Below are 25,624 nucleotides of genomic sequence, written 5' to 3'. Positions count from 1 at the left end.
TGAGAATTTCAGAAAAGGCTGGAGGGAGAAAGAGCCACTAGAAGAGAGCAGTGGAGGTAGAATCGGGGTGGAGCTCAACAAAACTCAGTTTTCATTTTGCCCAGCCTCCAGGTACATGGTCACGCATTCAGCGGCGATCCACCACACAGCCCAAACCTCTCCACACCCTTCTGTTCAGAGATGCCATCCCTTCTTCTTTATGAGTGCTGTCTGGAAAGCATCAGAGAGAAAGCAGATGCCCATAATATCATGTAGGAAAGGCCTCTGGTTTGAGTAATTCTACTAAGAGACTGGGTCAGATCTCCTTCCCTCCTCAAACAGTATTTGCAAGGTTATCTATTGTGGAAGACACAGCTTTACTACTGAATCCATAATAAACTGGACTAGAAACTATCATCCTATATGGGGGAAAATATTTGAGGCTTTGAGAGAATTATTCCAAAGAAAAACCTAGATTTACAAAAATTGAAAATCTGAAACACACTTATCCCTTCTTTCACCCACTGTGGTTTTCTTTAAGCTTTGAGAACTTAAAAATATTTTTAATTTTTTCTTGTTTCAAGGTTCTTATAACTAAGTCAAATGTTAAAATGAAGGTAGTTTTGAGCTAGAGTTTTAGTTTTGAGCTATATTTTTCTACCCCAAAATATCAAAACAGGGTATTTAAATTAAAAAAAATCTGAAATATTTACAGCTAAGTCTCTTATAATTGTTAATTCTCACGAAAAGGGTTAGGTTTAGACAAAGTAGGATTTTCTTCTGTTACAAAAATGATTTGGAGAAAAACATTCCTAAACAACTTATCTCTAACAAGGCTGTCAAATGCCTTGTGTTCGTGTCCCAGGGAAACTGTTTTGTAAACTGAAACTTACTGCTATTGCAAAAGCAGGAAGAGACTCCTCTGACCTCCCCAGCTTCCACGCTTAGAAAAGCACGTTCCAGTGCCACCAAAAAAAAATGACCTGTCATAACACTCCTTTGAATGCACGATCTCCTCCTCTGTCATCCGTCCAACAAAAAAAATGATTATATGCAACTATGAGTCTGTGACCGCTAGCAAACTGAAGCAGATATGCTGAAACTGCTTTCTGATTGCCCCTGCATGCATCTGAGTGCTACCAAGGCCACCAGAAGATTATGGATCCCAATCTTTTCCAGTGTTAATCACTTCGCACATTTGAAAAACGTGCCATCTGACAAAGGGCAAATCCATGTCCTCTCTCCCAAGGTTTGAATCTGCTGCCAGAGCTGGCACAAGCAATGGGATTCCCTCCTCTTAAGGCAGACGATCCCTACAGAACCAGCGGAACAACTCAAGAAAACATTGAGAAGTGATATTTTATACCCGTTTCCCATTTATTGCATGTAAGGGCAATCACACGTTTTTATGGATGCAGCCAGGGCAGCTGAGACAAGCAAACAGATTGCCACTTTTTCTTTTCATTTGCTACCAACTTTTTCCTTTCAAATCAGTCTCTGCTGCCACCGAAGACATGGTTTCCAGAGGCAGATCTCTGGAGGAGGGAAACCACAACTCTCCACAGTGCTGCAGTAGGTGACTTTTTCCTCCACTGAACCGTTTGCAATGGAGACATGACACCCTGTTCGAGGTTCTGCCCCGATTAGTTGCCCACAGCTATATTGCAATGAACTGATCGGTTATCAGATTTATGGGTAGCCGTGGACCACATGAAATAACTCTTCCACACACAAATCACTGTTCAAACTGAGTCCAAATGGCCCAGAGATCAGAGCAACAGGTACAACAGCTCTTATTCCCGCTCGGAATAACGTGGCCGCGTGTGGTCCTGAACACACCAGGTGAAAGGGACGGTCCTGCCCCGTAAGAGGAGCAGAGGACCTCTGCGGCATACTGCCGGACTGAGCCCTGAAGACCCCATTCTGCCACGCGCCAACGTATACGTGGAGTAGGGTCATTGACCTGGCAAGGGAAATACCCTGGTTTGATTATCGGACTCTGAGTGATTACAGATTCGCACTGCTGTGGGTGAGAGCCGTGTTGGCCCCACGCTGGGCCGCGGCCAGGGCTCTCACGAGCTGAATTCCCCTGGAGCGGGCCCAAGTCGAGGTCGGGCGTTAGTTCCTCATACCGTCTCCTAGAGGTGGTACACTCTGCAGCAGAGCTGACGAAGCATGAAAGCCTCAAGAGCGGCTTTTGTACACGAGAAAAACTGTGAATACCGGGGTTATTTACCCAGGCTGCCCAGCCACCTAACGCGCCACGTTTCGTTACGGCGTGGGCAGCCCCGCTCGCCCACCGGTGGGCGTTCGTCCCGCGTCCCGCTCGCCTCCCCGTCTTTGCCATGAGCCCATCTGACCCCCGTGCCGGCGAATTCTGGGCGAGCCTCCCGCAGAACAGCGCAGACCTGGCTACAAACAAGTGTTTTGCATTACTGTTGGAGTTTAAGGAAAATGGTTTCCAGAACTTAAAAAAAAAAAAAAAACAACAAACAAAACCCCCTTATATATAAAAAATTTATGTCAGAGGCTTGCTGAACTTTGAGAAGCATTTGCTGCCAAGTGGTATGCCCTTCTTTTTGTCAGCAAACTCAACATACACATTTGGGCTTGGATGACCGTCTAACTGGTATGCTAGTGAGATGTTTATCTAGGGATGTAACTCACTGATTGGGGGAAGAAAAAAAACCACAAAAACACAAACCAAAAATAAATGTCTTAAAATGTCACAAGTGGTGTTTTCATATTTATCCCAGTGCTGAAAACAATTACCCTTTGGCAAATTTTCAAATTCTGATTATTTGATAGTGCTGTAAGCAAGCCAGGGGAAAATAAGCATGAAAGGGAATGAACTGATATTCCTGAAGCAGAACTGGATTTGCACTAAGAGGAAAGCATACCTAAGAGAACCTCCAACTATCATATGCACATCTAATAACGCAAAAATGGATGAGGTACTATTTATAGGGCTTCAAATGAGTAGTTGACAACTGACCCTTAACTATGCACATTTAAATATGTATCTTTCTCCTGCCTTTCACATAAACACATTTGTTTTCAATAAAAAGGTACGCTTGGGATTTTTTTTGTTTGGAACACTTAAGAGTCCAAACTAGTCTTGTCTGCAGTTACCATCCTGACAGCTCAAACCATAATTGACTTCATTAGCAGTCATTCATCTCATGAGACATGTCAGTAATAAACTACTGTCCCGTTGGATGCAAGTCCCTTCCACTAACATTACAGTTTCTCAGATAGTCCAGCAAGTCTCTTAACCTCGTGTGGAAAATCATTCACAGCAGTGGAGGGAACCAGAGTATTTTTGCCAGCCTGCAGGTATAGGAGCATTTGGTCCAAGGCAGCTATTCCACTGTAACACACAGTATTTGGAAGATGGACTTTGCTGGCCAAGACCCTTGTCTGCCTTGTATAACACATCCTGTCACTATGGCAGGCGTTTTTGTGCAAAGCAGGAGTGGCAAACATCTCAGGCGACAAAGTTACAGCTGAACAACCTGCTGGCTTGCTCAAGTTCAGATTTAGAGGGGATCCACAGACTAAGACTTCATTTGCCTAGTTTGTTCAAGAGGCCCAGTTTAGAAGAGAACTAGAGCAATTACTCGCAGGTTTGCATAAAACAAAACTGGAGGAGGCTGTGGTTCTCCTCGTACCCTATAGCTCAGCTGCAATGCAAGGAAACCAGTGTTTAATTCTGTTCCTCTGCCTCACTTGATCACCCATGCCTCGACTCTTGTGAACATACTTAAACCACCTAGTTGTAAAGTCTTGCAGGAAAAGGAGGAGGGAGTACTCATCTGGTCTGCTTTCAGCTCTTTAATATTAACTGGCTGCAAGTCTAGCCTCTCGATCCACCGGTGCCCTGGTGCTCAGGCCAGAGTCACGGAGCAAGTCATTACTGACAGTGCAAAACCAGGAGAGCTATGCTGAGGTTCCCAGTTCACCTGGTGAGGGAACATAGGCACTAAATTTAAAAACTTAATTAGCCAAGTGATGAGATTAATCATTATCCTGCCAACTACAGCAGCTTCTACATTTCAGTATAGCTCTAATTTCATGCTCCTTCCCCTAGAAAGTTCATATTAGGCCAGACCACTACCCACCCCAGCATCTTAAAACCAGACTATTTAACTAGATTATTTGGCCTCCTCCTGCCAAGTCCAAGTGACATTTACAACTACTAATTCAATAGCTGATGCATCATTGCCGAAAAAGAAATACGAGTTGTAATGAGCTTTTAATGGCAATTGTAAAAATAGTTCTTGAAGCAATGTAAGTGCTAATTACTCGCCCAAAGCCATGATAAATTTTAAACTTGGGTGCTCTGCTGTGGTTTTGCTTGGTTTTCTTATATGCTTTGTTTAGAGTATGGATTTAGGCAGCCAAGAAATCACAAGAAAGCGGGAGAAGACAAATAAAAACAGGAGCTGGGAAGAGGTGGAGTCATAATATGGGAAGTAAATGGACCAGGAGGTCCACAGGTGTCTAAGAACATAAAGCTTTTAAGGCAGGAGGAGGGACTGGATTTCAGTGATATCCCCTAACACATGACTTCCAAGCAGGGATGACGAAGCGGGTGCCTCAGAGCTGGGGAAGAGGTCTGCGTAGCAATTATTATACTTCCCATAATATAAAACTGCTGAGGTAGACCAGGCAAAGTTGGAAGCAATTTGCAATCCCTATGGACTGAAAGCTGCTTCTTGACCTGCCAAAGGGCTGGATAAACTTCAGCTACTACTGCTACAACAGAAATATCTGAAGCACGGCTCTCAGCAGCACGCATCGGAGCCCAGCATCCCCCCTCACCCCGGCATTGCCCTCAGCTGGTGTTAGCGTGTACGGCTGCAAACTGCCTTGGGACGAGGGGAACTTGCTGCTTCTCTTCTTGGCTCTGCCACGGTGGCCGTAGCTTCTGACAGAGGGTTTGGGCACACCAGCGTGGCAACACCATCATCTGCTGCTGCAACTAGACCTGAGAGGAACTGCAAGCCGTGTCTCAAACTCAGGAGGGGGGGGGGGGGGTGGTGTAAATTTAAGTGTTTGATGTTTGTCTTGCCTCGACTCAGAATGGCTTATTCACAATGGTTAACTGAAGGAGGAGGGTGTGTGGGAAAAGGCACTTCTTTCTAGAATCAGCTTTGAAGCCAAACAGAGCTACTGACCTGTAACCTTTCCTCCTGCCTTCGGCACGGCATACAGCAAGCGTAAGCTAGCGTACGGTCAGGTGGAAGATCACAGCTGCAGTTCTGGGCGATGTTCGCATAGACACCAGCGGTTTGTGACAAAGACTTCCTCAAGGATCCTCTCCTTATGCCACAGGTGCCAGTCAGAGCGTTCCCATCCTCCTTACAAACACGTGGGCTTGCACAGGGTGGACCGCCATCCACCTGACGGCTGCCCAGGCAGAGCCCAGCGAGCGCCTGCAGCTCCTCTCCACTGCCGCGTCAACCGCTCTTGCTCGTTCGTTGCCCCTGGCCAAGCAGGTCCCTGAGAAACTGAGCTTGTGAGCCAGAGGCTGCAGAAGGATCCGGGCTGATGCCCGTCTGCCCACCGGCAGGCACCGGGGGGGCTCCTGGCGTGCTCATGGGAAGAGCGTGGGGCTCTGGGAGGCAGCTCCGGGCGTTGTTTCACCTCCCTGAGGCTCTGCTCTGCTGCCTGTGACTAATTCTTCACTTAAACTGGAACATGGGGACTCCTGCTGACACATGCACTTCCAACAGGGCAGCCAAAGCTTTATTTTTCTTTAGCTTTTAACTACACTACTTACTCTGCTTTTACTCACGTCTGCTTTGCCTGCTGTTCATTAGGCTCTTTATTACCTCCTGTTCCGTATGACTTGCCTCCTCCTAACCCCATGCACAGTTAAAGACTCAGTGGGTGGCAAACATTATGCCTACAGTGCTACGCATGGGATAACACGAGTCTGTAGATTTGCCCAGCAGCAAGTACATGTATAGGTGTAATAATTTTCCTTAGGCAACTCATTCAGCAAGAGCACAGGTCTGAACCCTAGCGATGAGGCATGCCTCCAGCTTTTCCGCTACCAGGTTGTACCTCCCAAAGCGTGATGGTACCTGAACGTAGAAAGTGGCATTTACTGGTGCACACCGAGCACTTACTGGTGCAGTATTTAATCCCTATCAATCTCTTTAACATTGCTCCCTATTTGCTAATATGTTGAGAGGCCCAGAGCAACAGCTTATACCTGAAAGTTCACCAAACTGCAAAGTACAGAAGTGTATCTCAAAGCTTGCATCCATCTGTTGTAACTGCCCATGCCAAATTTTCCAACGTTTCCCTACTGCTCTGCGACAGAAGGGAAAAAAGCTGCCAAATGCTCCCAAGACTTAGCCCAGCTTGTTTTTTCTGAGCACTGAACTAGCATTACTTAACAACAGGCCTGGCACGGTTTGCTCAACCCCGGAGCTAGAGAGCATGCAGTTAACGGAGCGTCAGCTGCGTTTGCTGTGCCACACAGCACGCAGAGCGAGGCTGCAACGTCCATGCTCATCTGACGCGGAAACGCAAACAAATTTCATCCACCTCCAGGAGCAAAAGGCTAGAAAAATTAATCTTCTGTTTCATTTCCTCCCTCTCGCTCACCTCAGGCAAGGCACTTACTATCCTGGTACAACTCGTCACCAGAACAGAGCACCCTGCATCAGCAGCATACATGCTGCCCGCTAGGTTTTTTTGTGAATTAACGAGGCTAAATAACACAGGCAGCCACCAAAACGGCTCTTCTCCCTTGTCCAAGCGAAGCTTCACTGCAAGGGCAGTCCTACTCACCCAAGTAGCTTGTCTGCCGTCCTGCGTGCCACACGCAGCTGGTACTGCAGCGTTCTGCATCACAACTTGTACTTGCTCGCTTGTACTTCTCAGGAAGGCTGAGGAGTTCCATGTCCCCGCTCCCTCAATTCTCTCCACGTAGACAGAACACAGGCTGGAGGAAAACCAAGCATGGGGTTTAGACCAATAGATATGTTTTAAATATGTGCATATATATATGCACACACACATCAAACCTCCCTGCCACATGTCAGTCCAGCACTCCTAGCACCAAAAATTATTACAAATTAAAAGAATACTATTGCTACAAAGTCAAGTACACTGAATCCAGACTGCGCAAACAGCTTTTTTATCTGCATTTCTTAGCTTTAGTCTTCACCATTATGCATTTTATCGCATACTATTTTTCCATAAATCCCCTGCCTCATTCAGTGCCAATACTTTAAGTGTTAGTCAGGGGCTGTGCCCTAGTAAGTGTCCTGTCCAGAAGGCCCCTGCTTTATTTGTTTTAAAGCCATAATGTGCTGCTGAAGTAGTGAATGCAGTTTGTTGAAAGAAAAATCATGCTCTCTTGTACAAAAAAAGTTTCCATAGTCTCAGATTGCATCCATAACATTTGCACAGTTCTTACAAAATGCCTATTACCTTATTTAACCCCAGGCTTTGAAAATAGATACTTCATGTTCATCTACTTCCAATTAATTACACTGAAACATTTTTGGCTTGCTTTGCTAGAATGATAAGCATGCACAACAACAACCAAAAGCAGAGGGCTATACTTAAATTAATCAAGTAGTAAAAAAAAAAAAAAGTTATGTACAAGTAAGAAGGTTTGGGATTTTCTCCTCTCAATTTCACGGTTTGTTTTGACCTGAAAACAAATCTGGTTTTCAGTTAAATGAGCCTGTGTGCAAAGTTGTGTCAAAGTCAGAAAAAGGTTGTCAGCAAATATTATCAGAAATTCAAACATTTGGCTTTACTGTTTTCCAAACCAAAACTGTTTAAGAACACAGGTATCTAAATTTTGATACGAAAATCATGCTTTAAATGGAAATGAAAAGCAATATTTTGGATTGCATATTTCTCCCCACCCAAAAAATAATTATGAAAGAAGTAGACTTCAGCTGAAAAGAGGTTTTAGAAACATCTTTCTCCATCCGTTGAGAAGCGGCTCAGATGAGATGCCTGATGGCAGGTGGAGAACATCCTGCCCTGGATGATGCTGAATTAACTTTCTGTGCTTCTCTGCTCCTTCCAAAATATCATCTCTCATCACTAGGCAGATAAACACTATATGGACATCTACAACAGCAGTACTACCTGACAGCCGAACATAAATAAAAATGTAGTTCAGGGCTTAGGAGGATGTACAGTATATACCAGATAATGCATGGAGCCATGCAGCATGAAAAGGAAACAGAAAGGGAGTGACTACACTGAGTGATAAGGAGAAAAGTTTTACGATTTAAGCAACTTAACCTCAAGTAAATGTCATACAGATGGCCTTGATTCATTTTTAAAAGTACCATTAGTATCATCAAAAACCACCAATCAAACAACATTAATAGGGTGCCTCTAACATCACTTTCTTAGTATTTTACAAAAATATACTGAAACAACAGATTTTCAATTGTAAAATGGGCTCTTGGGAGCAACATTTATATCTCTCTAGTACAGCTAGTGCAATAACCCATCATTATTGCCTTTATGGTCCTTCTCCCAGAAGGTGAGCCAGCCAGCTTGCAGCAGGTTTGCAGCCTGTTGCAGAGAAAGCATAAGCAGCCCAGACCTCTGCTCCAAGCCCTGAAGGAGAATGACCTCTGGGGTAATGCTCTTCAACCAGCTACCCTCCAGCTCACTTAACAGATTGAGAGGTGTTTGTGGTTTAAGTGCGGTGGTTAAAGTTGCAGTTCAGTAGCGGCCGTCAGGCGAGGGCCATCCCACGCAGCCACGGCAGGAGCAGATCTTGGTTCAAGAACTGGGACTGATTACAAGACCTGTGCCTGTGGTTTGACCCCAAAGCCATCAACCCACCCAAAGCTGGGCAGACACGTGAACACCTTCAAGCAGCATCTTTCAAGGGAGAAGCGTCAGGCAATTCTCACTGCAGGTTACTCAGGAATTTGGGTACATTCCCTGTAGTTTAAATCAATGGCACCTCTGCAATCTCTCAGCTCCCACACACCTTCTGAACAGCAAAACCAAAACCATCAAGGTTTATGCCTCGGCCATCTATCCTGCTCTTCAACTTCTCCCAGTTCTCTTCACCCCTACCTACTAATAGTTTCCTCTTTGTTTCTGCCTCTACCCAGAAGAACTTTTCTGACCAGTTTCCCCATGAGCAGAGCAGGTTAGAAGGTTATTTCCAGCTACAACAGTGACTGTTTTCTGGGGTCCTGAAAATCCTGCCACCCAGAGCTGTCAAAGATGAGACCCTCCTGTGAAACAGGGGCTCTGTTCCCAATGCCACCGCAGATCTGCTCGGCTCCTGTACAAGCCACTTCAGGTCCTCACACCAGTGCTTACTCTCTCACTGTTACCTTACCTTGCAAGGACTGCCTGTGTAGCCCGTCCTCAGGCTGTTCTCCTAATTAGGAATTAATAACTTCCTGTAGCACTTCATTCAGCACAGAGAGGCATTTTTTAGTGCTAGAAGAACAGATACCTGAAAGAGCAACTTTCAAAATACAGTGGTGAAAATAATACAGCAAATAAAAGGGGAATTCAGTGTCAAGCAATAAATAATCTGTTTGTGAAGCAAAGGCACAGAGCGTTTGTTCATTATGGAGCAAGAGCGGGGGGGGGGGGGAAACACCTTGTGGCAGATCTGGAAGGCATGTGGGTTGTACCTTACTTTCTTTCCTCAGTGCTATGAAAGTGTACAAAGTAAAATCATGCAGTATATAGAGCAGCAGTTAGCCCTTTCAGTACAATGTTGTCCTTCTTTAGAGGAGCAGGGCTTAAGATTTTATGTTTGCCTTTCTTCCTTAAACACACCTGACAGGGATTTCTTTAGTGTTTTTATTTAAAAAAGGATTTTAATTGGATCTGTCTTTCCATCGTTTTTTAGTACTATGATTTACCCTGGTAAACCACATGGATCATAGAAGGGTAATTTTGCACTTGGTACCATTTGGCAAAACAAATGTTTTCTGTATGCCTCAGACTGCGCTACAGGAATGAACGTATTAATTGAAATGTAAGGATAATAATCCCAAAGCGCTCACTTGAGAAATGCTGTTTTATTTCTGGAGTACTATTTGGTTGCCTAAGCTATGAAGTCAAGTGCTGGCTGAAAGCTCAAGTGTCCTGCAGCCTTTGGTTCATAAGATTTAGCACAAGGTTATTGCTCCCTAACATGAAAGCAAGTAACGCAACTCCCTTCGAGATTGTCTTAAGCAAGCAAGAGGGATGAATGCTGTAGGCTCTTCATAGGCAGGTTTCACGCCTCACTCTTGGACAGTGGAAAAAAACCCCAACACACCAACAGATGAAAAAACATGCCAACAGACTTCAGACTCTTACTTGATGCCTTTAGCAAAAGGCCATCCTGCTTTACTCCGTTGTCCCAACCCCTCAACTCGTGACTCCCCCCAGCTATATGTTCCTTCCTGGCTGAGCAAGCGCCAGCAGGTCAGTAGCGGATCTTGGGAAAGCAACGGCATTGCTTGCATCAAGTACCTTGCCTGTCCTGCCATACTCGAGAGTTATCACTTCAAAAACAGCTCAAACAGCCTGAAATACACTCTTGATTCACAAGTAGGAAAGGAATTGACACTGGTATCTCTGCAGTGGCATAACTGCTCCCTACAGCTATGCCTGTAAGATTCCCCACGCCTAGACAAACCCCAGCAGCGTCAGCACATCTCCCAGGTCACTGGAGACACGCACGTTCAGCAGGAACAAGAAATCCTGCGCGAGCTGTTTGACCCCATCGCTCCCCTGACGGGAGACGAGGCAGGCACGGACTGCCCTTCCTCAGGGTCACACCCGGCGGAAGAAAAGTTGGTCTGATGGGAAGACAGAGATGGGAATAACATCCCTGCCCTCCACTCCGAGAGGAAGAGCCACAAGCAGTACAGGGCTCAAACCACAGGGGCTGGAGACGAGGAAAAGGAGAGCAGAAGCGATTGCTAAAGCTTCCGCAAAACAGAGTACAGAGAGATGAACTAAGGCCAACACCGGCGGTCCTGCAGCAGGGCAGCACATACTGCTTTCATGAAAAGTCTCCCTGAAGTTGTCTCCCACCTGGCCAAACTCTTTAACCCAATGTCTGATCACAGCTCTGGATGCATATGGAGCTAATACACTGGGCTCAGTGCAACAAGACAGCTCTGGCCCCTTCATCCTTCAGGACACTTGCTGTATTTGGCATATGGGGAATTTTTTTGATCCTCTTCCTTAAATCCTCTGCAGGTTGGATGAGGGGTGAGAAATTGGGCTCAACATGTTAAACGCATTTTAGAAGTCGGGGGGCAGGGGGAATAAACAACAAAAACCACAACCAGCAGCCGGCTGCTATTTGCACACAAAAGTATAATTTCTCTTTCTTCCCTGGGAAGTGCTGCTTCTGTGCTTAAGACCCAGACAGACAGGAAAAGTCCTTGCCAGGACATCAGTTTTCCTCATTTGTTGGGAGCAGAGAAGGGAGACTGCTGTGCAACCTTTACCAGCAGTCGCGCTGTCAGCTGAAGGACCCTACAGCTCACTCAGTGCCTTTGTTATAAATCTATTTTAGTTGGGAGCAGGGGCAAGTGTTAGTGCCATGATGTGAGCGTATTTTAAGGCAGCAGCCAATTCTGCCTTATTTTGTGCAGTTGTGTCCTCTGTAATTTTTGGACAATACATTAATGTTGTCTAGAAGAACTCGGGGGCAGGGGGCAAATCGTGCCTCCTGGGTTCTCCACATGCTACCAAGAGGATAGTGAAAGCATTCTGAAGTTCAGGAGCTACCGTCATACCTCAGAGACCCCCCAACAAGTCAAGAGAAACAGCATCGTTTGTGACAACCACTTTTCCGCATTTGGAAGTACAAATAGCGAAAGTTACTGAACTCTTCAAAAAAATCAAGTGCGCTCTGTTTCCAAGGTTTCCTTCGGACTGACTCTCCTGGCAAACAGAAAAGATCCCAAAGCCAAGTAACTCTTCTCAAACTCTAGCTCATCCTGCGCATCGCATGCTAGAAGGATTACGTTATAGCTTACTGCAGCCGTACCCCGAGCCCATCTAAAACTTCACACCCTCCATGCGCAGCATAAACTCTTCACATATTCCTTTAACTCACAGTTTTCTCACACGCTTGCTCAGCTATTTCCTGACAACTCCCACAGGGTTTTTTTGGTTTAGTTTTGGTTTTGGTTTTTTTTTTTCCATGCAGTTCAGGTCTTTCTTTGAAACATGAAGTGTCTCAAAAAATTCACACAGAGGAACTGGTTATCAGTGTACAGTCACCTATATACCTGAATGCTCAGGAGGCAAATTCCATGCATGATAGCAGTTTTTGTGTCCCTTATCAGAATAAGGGCAGGGCCTCAGCAATGTTCTGTTTGGGTTACTCAAGACAACAAGCAGGTTTAAAAAACAAACCAAAATGACCTCTCAAAGCACAACTCGTCATTTTAAAGCTAGATTAATGATCTCCAGTATAGGGATCAACCCTTTGTTTTATGTTTGCATAATCCATATGGTGGTCTGGCTCTAGGCACTGTCCCAATATGAAGAGCAACAAAAATATTTTTTAAAAAGGCTAAGCTACTCCAACTCATAAAATATTATATTTTCAATCTACACTGTGGATTGGTTATGCTTTGGTTTACTGGTTGCATTTCTCTCAAAGCTTGTTCAGCAAAGCCCACAAAGTAGCTGATTTCACCCCAGATGAGGTCTGTTTGGCCTTTTGGTTCTCCAGGACAAAGCTGCAACATTAGACTGCAGATCTGCAGATTAAGGAGCTGCTGGAATAAGCATTCCAGAGCTATTGAAAAACTCTGGATATCAGCCTTCCTGATAAATGCATTGGGAGCAGTAAAGTAAGGCCATGCAGCATGCATCAGTTTATGATACCTGCCAAAATTCCTTAGCCCTTACCAGGGATAAAAAAAAAGGCCATGCTGTTGATTAAAAACACATATCGCTGACAGTGGCAAAGTTATTGAATCATATTTTTAGAGAGAATCGGAGTTTTTCCCTGAGGTCAGTCTTGTGCATCATCAGGAGAGGCGTGTGGGGAAACCCTGCGCAGCACAGAACTGTTTGAATTGGCAGGACGGTAAGTAAATGGCAAGACATTTTCCTCCTTTGTTGATCTCTGTTTCATCGACATTTTCTTTCAGAAGAAGAAAAAAAAAAAAAGTGCTTGGGTTTATGAAGAAATATTTGGAACAAGGAAATCCTGCAAGTGAAAAGAAGTCCTACAACTGGGAAAGGCAAAAAACCAGCCAGTGTAACCACAATGCTGGATTTCCTATGGAGATAACCATCGCTGATGCACAAAGCTCCTGTGTTCCTTCGACTAACGTACTGTAGGTGGAAGCCAAAAACACTGGATAATGGTAAGTTTCACTTTCTACAAAGTCGAAAGCTGTTTTAATAGAAGCATAACTGCCTTTCTTTTCAGTTCAGTAAGAAAATACTCTCTTTCTCAGAGGCTGACCGAACACCCACGTTGTTCAGAAGTCAGGCAGAGCGCTCCTTGTTAGGCTGGGTCACAACCAGTCTTAGTGCCAAAGCTAGCAAGAGCTGGTATCCTGGGTAGGGATAACGCTGCAAGTCTTGGTACTAAACGCATCTTTACTGAACATACTGCCAGGAGGATTTTCTCCAGTGAAGAAGAGGGAGGCTTGTCTCTAGTAAATGATGTCTCAGGGCATTAGTACAGCATCTAAGTATGAAGACGTGAGAGACTTCATCCACCTCTCCGTTGGAGGAGAGCTTTTGAAGATTGCACTGATTACTTCTCATATTTAAGGGAAATTTCTAGACGTTGACAGAAAGAATTCAGCATCTCCTATGGATAGTCTAAGACCTTTTAGGAGGCCTTGTACCCCACCACTCTGAAACCTTAACAAGTTCCTGACTTCACACTCCCTGTTTGTTGGTCCACAGCACTATAGCTGCCGAGTTTCTGTGCAGAGGACACCACCACAAGTAAGACGAGTGAGCTCAGGGCTGAGACCGTGAAAGACAAGGAGATAAGAATGCTGCTGACCTACATATTTATGAAGTATTTCTTCTATCAGCCTAATATGCAAATATATAGGCATGTCTATGCATTACCACGTAGCTAGTCTCCAGCGTTTGAAGTCTAGATGGCCCCTGAGGCAAGAGTCACGTCATGCAGAACAAAGCACATGTCAACACTAACTGCATGCCATAATAAACATTCAATCAGTAATGAGACCAAACTGGAGCCAAACAACAAGCTTAACTTTGCTCCTTAGCTTTCACCCCCAAAGAACAAACAGTCCTAGAAGCTACATCCTTACGCGGGTGATAGAAAAGATAAAGCAGCACATTTATGATGTAATTAAGCAAATCATGCCAGCCTCCCAGTAATGAGCCTATTTCTAATTATCCTGGAGTCTTCTTATCTTGCATGTGCTGCTTGAACACTTGTTTAAGGTGCTGCCAATGTGTCTGTCAGTAGGACAAGGTTGCCAGCAGAAACTTTGCAGCAGAAACCTGAAGACAGGCTTGCATACTTGTCTCTTGGTCTCTAGCACCATGTTCACCCTTGAGAAAACTATTTTAAAAGCAAGCCACAGCACAATTTTGAAAGGGGTCTGGGTGAAAGAAATCAAACAAGAACTCGGAATCAATGGTTTCATAAGCAACATAAAAGAAGATTCCTTCACTTGTTACTGCTTTAAGAAAAGAAACGTTTTCCAACTTTCAACATCAAACAGCCCCATTGTAAGGTTGTTTTCTGCCTTGATTTGATAGGGGACAATAGGAATCTTGAAGTTTTTCTTGGAACCCCTTAAGATCCCAAATCCAACCTGCATTTCTTCATATTTTTCAGTGATTCTTTTCACAGAGGTCCTTTTCCAGAAGCCATACTATTTTAAGGTTTACTCCTTGTCCTTCACTGCGTTTATATTCCTCACCTTTTTACTGTTCCCACTGTAAATGAAAGTCATGGGACTTTAAATCCCTTATAAAGAAGATAAGTGCATAAATAACCACCAAAAATGTGCCCTGTGTAAGTCATGTCAGTTATGCAATTAAATATTTTCTCCTTCTCACGATGTGTTTTATTGAGGTATAAATCAGGACTAAAAGGCAATTTAGCACAGACAGGAATTTTATGGAGGGGGGTGCAGATCCCCTGGGCTCGTCTGGAAAATGAGAAACATACTCAGAGATGATACATCTCGCCGGGTGCAAGATTCACAGGAGCTAGCGAGCACTCTGTCTAGACTGAGATTTAACTTTCTCACTTAAGTCAAGTGAAATAGGACTGCACTGGATGCAATCGCATAAAACCTTTCTGTGTTGGATTAAGGAGGTTTTTGCAAAGCCCAGTCACACTGAAGAAATTGTGCGGGCAGAATGAAGCGTTGCCAAATCACAGGGAGTAAGCAGGAGCTGAAAGGTAGCAAGCGACTCCCTACGTTTAGCAAGGTTTTAGCTGTGCTCACTTTCTTCCACTAAGCAGAAACTTTCCCTTCTCCCTGTTACTAAGGCAGGTAGATAGATGCTTGTGGCAGACTGCTTTCTTCCAGTCAGGACTCTCAGTTGCAGACCCTCCTCATTTCTCTCTAGGAAGGTATAAATTGAGGTCAAATTAGAAACCTAGGCTTGCTTGCATCCAGAGCGTGCCTGGGATGAGACAGCAGGATTCAGATACAGCTTTTTTTCCTTACTCTCAGGAACCCACTGCCCTGCACTTGGGACAAAGTGCCCAGCTAGAAGGGTGAAGGGAATTCTCTGCTCTGCAGTGCTCCCCAGCAGAGGTGAAGTACATATCTCACAGGCCACCAAAGAGAGGAACAGGATCATTCCATCCTCAATTAGTCAACGGCAAGGGGGCAATCACATTTGTCTCAGTGTCCGCCCACGCAGACATCCCCTCCCGCTATTTCCACCAACTCCCTATTCGGGATTTACAGAAGGAAGTGTTGGTCCTTGGCTACCTTGCTAGCACCAGTGTTTTATTTCTCCAGCCAACCCTCACCCAAAGATGTGGGACATAAGCATCCACCTCACCTAACAAAGACAACTAGCCTAGGTTGTTTTCTGCACGGTCAATAGAAACTGGTATTAGAGTAATAAGCCCTGGAAATACCTAGCTCTCAGCATCTCGGCTAGGCAGGACAAACTTCAGCCTTCCTGCCCTGAGAAGTATCATTTGTACCTAACACTGGTGCCTTCCAAACATCAGCCAATTCAGCTCTGCCCATGCATCTTAGTGCTTCCATGGTAATGGGGCAAGGGCAACATTTTGTCCTCTGTGCACAACCCAACCCACTTGGCAAAGCCATACCTATGCCTGGATTCAGGGGAGCTGTGTAACTAAATTAAATTGTCCTCTTAGCTGCTCATTTGGAGGTAGATGGCAGAGAGCAAGGCATAGGGGTTAGTAACAAGCTGAAACAGGCTCAGACGGCCCCCAGGCAAGTTCTGTTTGAATCAAGTACCTCTTTCCTGATGTGCAGCACTTTAAAGCAGACAGCATTAATATTTTATCCTTTTGAGCCTTGCACTGTCCAGCACTGCCAGCTCACAATACATTTTCTGGAGCACAAGCCTACAAATGCATGCTGGTTTCTAGAGTGCCCTGCCAGCTCCCAGATTTTGTAAGAATCCCAGCATTCAATTATTTTTTGTTTAGAGAAAGCTATGTTGTTTTTTTTTTTTACTCGGCCCTCAGGGCTTTATCTGCTTCTGCAGTTCAGGCAACAAAGCCAACCCACCTGGTTTGCGCAGGCAGCTGCAGCACAACGTGCCCTTCCTGAGCATGTCCTCTCCCAAAGTGTTATCAGGGATTTTCACTCCACAGCCCCTGATGCTTTGCACTACAGTAAACTGAGCTGCTCTGTGCCACTTGTCCAGCAAATCACCCCCGCTCCCCAACCTCCTGCACAAGATCATTGGCTTCCAGTGGAACATATACACCCCTGCCTAATTGTTAGGGTTTTCAAACAGTAGCTAATCACAGGTTTGGCAGCAGCAGCAGGTTCTGAATCAGGCTTCAGTACTACTGTCTGACCAAAGACTGGCAAGGGGAGAGGCTCCCTGCCAAGGGGGGAGGCAAACTGGGATTAATAACTGTATTAAAACCCACAAAGACTGGGAGGGCTGGAAGAAATCCATGTAAAGAGGGTGAGAGCTGACAAGAGAGCACAGTACCTTTCAACCGTCTGTTTTGTTTTGTACTTTAAAGGTGCAGTAAAATGTATTTATACCCAATTCCTTAGTTTACAAGGAAAGCAAGTTGCCTTACAGGTTTTAAAAGTGGCCTCAGCTGAGCAGCAGTTCTCCCAGCCTGGATTTTGGGGATTACATCTCACTCCATGAATAATACTTTCATTCATGGGGGCCATAGCTTTCCATCTATAACCTCTACCTCCAGTTGATATAGATGGTTTATTTTCCTCTCCATTGAAATACAGGAAGATGAAGGCCTGAAGTAGCAACTGCCTGAAATATACCCAATTACAGGAATGTTGTGCACAGAGCTTTAGGTCATTAAAAATTACCATGGAGAAGTTTGGGTTTAGTGTCCAGTGAAGCAGCAAGAAAAACAGAGTACCTCATAATGGATCTTGAGGAAAAATACCAAGTGCTTGGATAATTATTTTTTTTAAGGGGAAAGAAAGAAAAAAAAAAGAGCGCTTTGGACAGGATTAGAAGTGGAGGCAGAAAATATACAAACTTGTGATGTGTATAGAGAGTTTTGCAAGCTTTCCATTTGTTTCCCATCTGCTGTGCAAGTAGTTCATCAACACACATTGGCCACAGTTTACCTAATGGAATCTTTCAAGGAAGCCTGGCCTTGGGAGCAGCTCCTACATTTGCTGTTCTTCAATGCAGCAGTAAGGCCTCAGGGACAACTCCTAAGTGGGAAGTCCATCCCCTGACAATCCTCACGCGACACAGTAGTCCTCAGGAGATGCTGGCAGACGAAGCGTGGAAAAAAGCCTAAGCCCACTCTGTTTTATGCCTGCATCCAACCCAGTAACTCCTAGACTGCAGCCAGGCACAGGTTTAAAGCCAGTTGAGTCCTCCCTCCTTTCCAAGTATGACAAAGTGCGAGTGAGGCACATCTCAAGCTTTAGCCTACTGGAGAGTAACGAGAACCAGAGATTTAGCTGATGTCTGGATTATGGATTAACGTGTCCTTGACCAAATGGACAAAGTATCACTGATTGACAAGGATGAGTGCAGAAGGGAAAGCCCAGGGACCTGGATGACATTTTCATCAGCTGTTGAGTAACCTGGTATTTAAAGGCTGGGCTGTTCCAGTTTCAGCGACTCCTCGTACAATTGTTTAATATTACCTTGCCCAATTAAAGACAGCCTCTAGTCATTATGTTTCACCATTGTGTAGGGTTACCACAGTGCGTATTGTAGATCACTAGGATTCATGTTAAAGCAGCCAAAGTAAACACTCTTTACAGCAATATATACCATTTTTTTGGATGGCTGTTTTACATAAACCCCTGTGGCGTGATCACCATTACTATTCAGTTGGAGAAGGGGGGATCCAGAATAGCAAACTAAACACAGATACATACAAAAGGGCTGGGATAGATCAGTGCTAACATTTAATGCTCAGAACCAACGTTTTCATGGTCAGCGGCAGTCAGACACTGGAGGGAAGTCAGGGAGAAACCCCTTTTGCTTTTTTCGATTTTGATCTGGCTGAAGCCATTAGCGCTGTATAGCAGGAAGGGAAAACCAGAACAAAACAAAACCCCTTCCTCTCACAGTTTCTCTAACCTAATCCAAGCCAGAAACACTCAGATTTTGACAAGAAAGACGGATCTCTAACACGCCCAGCAAAGAACGAAGCTAAGCTGAGTGCAGTGAGGCAGGCCACCCTGAAAGCCGCCTGCGTGTGAGCAGGCCCGTGCAGGTTAATAGGGCCAGCCCCAACACCTGCAGGCTAGGCTCAGACTCAGGGTAAACATTTGCCTTTCAAAACAAAAACAAATGAAAGGCTTTGGGTTGCCCCAAATGAACATAAATATTTTCCTCTAGGAATTCTTCTGTTTTGTTTTTTTTCTTTTTAAACTAACAAAGAGCAGGCTAGAAGCGAAGGGGCTCTCTGAAAATACCTTAAAGCTTTATTTGCTTTAATCCTGAAGCAAGAGGATCTAGCATCTACTTAAGTCCCATGAATACATGCATTTCTTATCAGCAGCATTAGAATGCCATTAAAGAACATAAATTCCCCAGTCTGCTAACAAATTATACTGTCTTTGCTCACAATGTCTGTTCATTTCCCAGAATATTTTTAAGAAGCCTTATTTCATTTTATTCTCCTACTCTCTTCCCTCATTCATGACATTTCCTTATGCTCATGATTATTTATTTGGCATAGCATTTTGTTGTAAGAGAACAGCCAAGCCCTGTGTGCATACATAGCACATAATTTCCACTTTAAGAGAGCTGGGGTTTGTAATTTGTAGATGGTGCAAAAAAACTAACTTAAAGGGTGAATAACTTCAGGCCTAGAAAAGTTGAGAGGTGTTATCTCCGTATGGCTTTTGGCGACTCAAATCAAAGTCATCTCATCACCTTCAACTTTTGACAACTTTTGCACTTGACCCCAATCCCAACATTACATCTTGAGCTTCTCTCTGCTAGTGAGCCTGAAAAAACCTCTTGACTATACACAGCTAGCCTGCCTGAGGGGACCGCCTTGCCACCAGCGGTCGCACCCCAAGCCTGCTCAAGGGGAGATAGGAAAGGTAGCTCGTCTCAGGCTCTCTACTTGAGAGCTTAGAGGCAGCCCCAGCTCCATAGTTTTCCCCCAGACCCTGGCTGACTTTTTTCATGGTTGAGCCCAAAGCCATTTGCAACGAGCAGAAAGACTTACTCTTTTCACTGGGTTGCAGAGCTTGCCTCACTGTTATAAGCACACCATCCTTGCCCAGGCCACGCAGCAGAGAGATGCACCCTTCCCTCCATCACACGAGCAAAGAACGACAGCAGCAACATGGGCTGTTCGTGCCTGCCTACAGCTATGTAAACCCTAGCTGCTACTGATACCTCGAAATGGAACCAGTGGCTGCTTCCTTCCCAGTTAATGAAGCATTTGAGCTACAGCCATTGTTTATTCAAGGACCTAATAAGAGATGACTGTGGCTATTTTCTACTTAACATCATTAGTCAATCACAAATTGATTGCAGATGGAGAGCAGCCATTGTGTTTTATTACCAATGATTTGTTTCCTGGCATTTAAGGGCAGACGTACAGGTTGGCAGATCTGTTCCCTCAGGCTGTAGATGCTGCAAGGTGTGGTTGCGCTCTGTGTTTACAAGCTATTATCACAGCTCATCCTTGGCTTTTTCAACTCCAGGCATGTCAGGGAGACTTAAAGGCTCTGTGTGAGGGAACACAAGAGGAGCTTGGTTTGTCTGCTATCGGCCCAAGATTGCTGACATGCTTTAACGATCTCTTGATAGAAAAGCTATCCACCACAGGCAATCAGTACTTGCTTTCAACAGAAGTCAGCAGCCTTGAACAGGGATGAGCAAAAAGGAACCTAAGTGGCCTTTATACGTTTTAAGTCTTTCAAGAGAAACACAAAAGATAGCCCCAACCCACAAAGTTTAATTCAGCTGGGTTTTGGCTGCTCCCCCTGTGCTGCTCCAGACCAGACCTGCGGAACTACTCCTGCAATAATCAGGATGCAAGCTTGAACTCTGTCAGGCCCATCTTTCTGCATTAATACCGAAATGCATGCAAGACCTCACTCAAAATTTTCATCTGGTGCCTATTAAAAATGAGACCGAGCTAATTAAAACAAGCGGTGGGTGTTCTATCAAGCAAACATCTTCAGAAATCTTCACTGGCTCCCAGAACGTAGTGGGAAACAGTGCAAAATACCACTGCTGAAAATCTTCTCTGGAGCTTGTGTCAGATTTCTTTGCCATCAGATTTCCCTGTTCTCTGGCTTTTCCCCTTTGCTACTCAAACAGCAGGTGCCCCAGGTTCCCGTTCTGCAAGGTACGACATACCCTCCATTTACAAGGACAAATGGCAAATCACAGCACTGGTAGGGCCTGATTCTCAGCATTTAACTATACGGTATATATACCGTAAGCTATTGTAAGAAGTTACTGGCAGATCTCTCTTACAGTGTGCTTTCACCATCTGACAGAGCCTCCCTACCCAGCCTGACACAGGAACCACTCTATTTGGTACAATCAACTGTCCATCTAATCCATGTGCTGGTTTTGATGTAAAACCAGCTGCCTTGCTAAAATACAAATAATCCAGCAGTTTCACCAAAGGAGAAGCTTGTCCTTAACCTCCATCGGTTACACGTCAGTTAATGCCTCAAGTCTGAAAATTTATAGCCCTTCCAGTGGCTTCTAAACCACACCTACCATAAAGCCATCAAATACCTGCTGGTACCCAGATTACCACTGGGACAGATAAACTTGACTGAAGCAGACTAACAGATCCTCCTTCCAGACTCCCCGTGGTCCACGTCACCAATCGCTGCCCTGAACTTTGCCATCCTTGCTCCCCATGGCCATCCACAAAGTCATACCTTCATAAAGCCCAGAGATGGCAAAGGTGTACTTAACTATTTCTTTACCTTTTTTTCCCCCCAACAGAAAATTTCAGGGAAAATGTTTTCAGACAGGTACTGAGTCCAGTTGCAAAATGCTTTTCCTAGTGCCATACATAGCAGCTGATGTAGTTAATGCCTGACAGAGATTGTAATATTTTAAATACAAAGCTCAATGTTCTTCTGACCATCCCTAATATTATGTTACACTTCAGTCAAACACCTGACTGATGACCCAATTTCAGATCAAATTTGCAGCAGGTGGTATGCAGGGCATGTTTTCCAGCAAATCTAGTTAGCCCAACTAAATCCCCCAGATTTTTCTTTCGCATGACTATTTTCTAACCAGTGCAATGGTGAATATCAAGTGCCATAACGGGAATTTTTTCGCTTGTGAACCATTTTGTATTATTTCTCAATAATAAGCAGCATAAATAAATTCTTATTTCTCAAGACTAAAAAGTATATCTGATGTCACAATCTACACAATTTGGTACCATTAACGAATCTGTTAGCACTGCCTCCTGTGTGAGCTTGTACAATGGTATGTCATTTGTTAGCTTGTTCAATAGCATTACAATCAACTTGTAAATTCAGATTTCATGAGAGAGTTTTTGTTCTTAAGCAGCAGGACTGCTGGCAGCATTGAGTATGCTGTTGTGTGCAATATCATCTGCAAGACTTTATTTTAGATCATCCCCCCCGTCTTCCCCAAAATGTGACTAGACTCTCTAAGGGTGAGAATAGATTTTACAGTAGATGATTGAGACCTAAAACTTCATGGGGCCTCAAAATAAAACTCCATCTGTAAAGAAAGAATCAACAATCAGCTGCAAATACAGTAAGATTAATGTATTAATCATCTGCTGGCATGGAACACTCTGGGAAAGAGGCTAATTAAAAGGGATTTGTGGAAGGTCATCTAGGATTACCTTCTACTAAGAGCAGTGGCAAGATACCTAGGTTATCAGTGATTTTTGAAAGCTCTAATTAAGGTTCTAGAAAACAGAAGTTGTACCAAGAAATTGCATCCTCCAACTTCATCTGCACTGGAAATATGATCTTCATGTTACTTCTGCAAGCATTTATGACTTTAGGAAACTTGGAAGAGCAAAGACTGGAGCTCTATTCTCTCTATACCCTAAATCCTCTTCCCATAAACTATTGGTGTAATGACTTCCATTTACATCAGTGACATGGCCTGATGAGTAAAGATCTGCTGATTTTATCAGCTGAAGCATGTGACACGTAGGACTTGTTTCCTAGCAAATTAAACTATCAACCAAATTAGGGAGCTGAAATCCCAGCTCTGCTCTTCTGATGGCAGCAGGTATGAATTTTGCCCAAAACACATGGTCTCAAGTTTTTAAAAAGAAAACAGAGAATGAGTCTGAGGAGACCTCCTTTTCCATCTCTTGCCCATTTGGAGGCACTGCTGTGCACTTCAGAAACAGGTGTTTCATACGCCTGGTCTTACTGGCTACCAAGAAAAGCTAGCTCTTGCCTTGCATGCAGGGAAGGAAAGAGTTCACTTACAAAACATCCCTACGCATGATCAAAATTGCATCTAACAACAGAGACAGATGCAGATACACATGTTTTCAGAAGTAGGTGTCCTTCAGAGTGCCAGCTGTAAGAAAAGATACAGACTGTGTCACTGAGGGGGAAGCTCCTGTGAAAAGAGCTCGGGTGCTCCCTCAAGCCAGTCCCAGTCAATCACAAGTGACAACGTCCCTGCAGGAAAGCTGCGTTCCCACACTTCGGACCATCACGGGACCTCCTGCCTTGGCTTCAGAGCAAACGAAGCTGCATTTTCAGGGCCACCCCAGCCAACACTGCAGCTAAGGAGCAGTGAGGGGTGGTACAGAAGAGTAAATTCAACAGCTAATCCTTACAGAAAACACAAACTGTCATGATAGAGCCTCCTGTTTGGAAATGTGTCTCATATCCCGGCGCCAGAAAGAGTAGGAAACCTTCCTTACAGAAGCAGCAAGAAAGAAGACAAAGAACCCTTTTTCTTTGCTCAGTAACAGCCAGGAAGAGAGATACTTCGTGGTGTCATAATGCCCTGAGAGAGCAAAAGTAGCTTCATGCACAGATGTGGTTTGGTGGGATGAATGATGTTGTGCAATTAATTTATATTTTGAATTAGTGAAGGATGATGACTAGAGAGGGTCATCAGCCATGAAGTTCAGATCCAGGTTTGAAACAGCTCCAAGAATTTCAGAACACAGGGTGATGGGCATGGGGCTTGGGTTTTGCTTCAGGTCACTGGAGAGAAAATGGTCAGTGACACGATTTAGCTCTGGAACCACCCCTGAATTTGTCTAGATTCATGGCCTTGGCTTGGACCCATTAGTGGTAACAACTGTGAGAGAAAGCGCAAAGAAGGAAGAAAAGATAAAATAATGGCATGAATTCCAGTAGCTCCTGGAAAAAATACATTTGACCTTTATTATATACAAACTTCTAACTCTGATGCTTAGCTCTGGGTTTTGCTTTTAAAATATTGTCCCTGGCAGAATGGAGTCCAAAGAGAAAATAGACTCTGGAAAAAGTGTGAGACTCTGGGGAGACAGTTATTTACTGGCAGTTTCACAACCGCCCCTGCACTTCTAATGAAATTTCATTTGTCAAATTCAGTGCAACTTGGTGACAAGCCAAGCTTATTCTGCCTGCCTTTTAGCTTAGAAACATCCTTTTGGTCTCCTGCTCCCAAGCAGTGCCTTTATTTCATTTAAGAAAAAAAGAGTTGCAACTTGTAGTTAAAATGCCAGTCTCAAGCTCTCACGGACACGAATTCTTATTTTAATATGAAAAAGGAGTTAGAATTTTGAACTGGTGTTAACACCATGCATAGTAAAACATGCTCCTCACCAACAGTACTTCAAAGGGAAATATATTCAGCTTTGGCAAAAAAAAAAACCACAACCGGTTGTGTTTTTATATGGACTCACCACTGTCTGGGATGAGGCCACCTAACAGGAGTCTGGACTCAGCATCCTTCCAATATAGGATGAAATCCATAGCTTCTAAAGAAGGGAATGGATCTTACTTCATACTGACATTTTTTAATATGTGAGGCCTGGTTTGTGTACATAGCTTGCGTTACATTTCATTGGTGGGTAAAACAGCTAAACTATTTTGACTTCTCCTGGTTAAAATACTACTTTAAGCCCATTGAAAGGTTTTGCATGCTTAGGTTTTAGGATAGAGTTGTCAACAGAAGGAGTCACAGGTTTTGTTTGGTTTTATGGAAAAGGAGAATTAAAAAAAAAAAAAAGTTAGCACAAACGAACTGATCACACTTCCCCCATTGTTCAGGGGAAAAAAAAGAAGAAAAAAAAGACAGTGATTTATTTTAGACAGCCTGAATAGCTGGAGACAGAGAGCTGAAATATGGCAAGGAAATTGCCACCCTAAACAAGTTCCTTTGAGCAATTTGATGATTTTTTTTTTTTTCTTTCTGCCTGAGTTATGAGTCCTTGGAATGCACATACCATTGATTTGCCTGGTAATTTGCACAAACAGCTCTTCCTGAGGTCCTAAAGCCACTGTATATCCCAGAGTGGAAATATTTACATGAAACAGAGAAATAGAGTATGATTGTTTGCCAGTGTCAGGCTACCTAGGCTTGTAAATGGACATGAGTAGCTCTGCCTTCTCCTGTGACCGAAAAGCATACCCATCCTGCGACTAAAATACATGTGCGCTGTCATGGACACAGCAGTGAACATGAGGATATATATATATATATATATATGCCCACCTACCCTTTGCTGAGGCTTGAAACTTCTGTTCTAAACTACCCAAATTCTCATGGAAGCCTCATTGCTGTGGTATCAAACACCTCCTGGCTGCACATCAGGCGGTGTGACCACCTCTATCATATGGGGTCCCTTCTCCCCAGCAGAAATGTTGTTTGTGCAATGAGCTATTTTCTTTTGGTAAAGAGGTTTGTTTGCTTTTCCCTCTAAAACATAAATATAACCATAATTATAAACAGACAAACACCACAGTTTGATGGGATGAGATCTGTGTGGGTGGATTAGGTGCCTAATTGCCATGTTCTGCACAAAGCCTGTGGT

At 44.2% G+C, this 25,624-nt stretch overlaps 1 protein-coding gene across 1 annotated transcript in view; it reads left to right on the top strand.

Annotated features, from left to right (window-relative positions):
* The first annotated feature begins 13,136 nt into the window (after window positions 1–13,136).
* NEDD9 (neural precursor cell expressed, developmentally down-regulated 9) overlaps window positions 13,137–25,624 on the top strand; it is a 77,954-nt gene continuing 65,466 nt past the window's right edge. Inside the window, exon 1 of the mRNA XM_049824003.1 lies at window positions 13,137–13,337. Within this exon, the coding sequence (XP_049679960.1) occupies window positions 13,335–13,337 (3 nt within the window). The 5' untranslated portion in view covers window positions 13,137–13,334. The remainder of the gene's footprint in view (window positions 13,338–25,624) is intronic.

This window comes from Accipiter gentilis, chromosome 20, assembly GCF_929443795.1.
Source record: "Accipiter gentilis chromosome 20, bAccGen1.1, whole genome shotgun sequence".
Classification (NCBI taxonomy): Eukaryota; Metazoa; Chordata; class Aves; order Accipitriformes; family Accipitridae; genus Astur; species Astur gentilis.
This window is presented reverse-complemented; position numbering and strand designations above follow the sequence as displayed.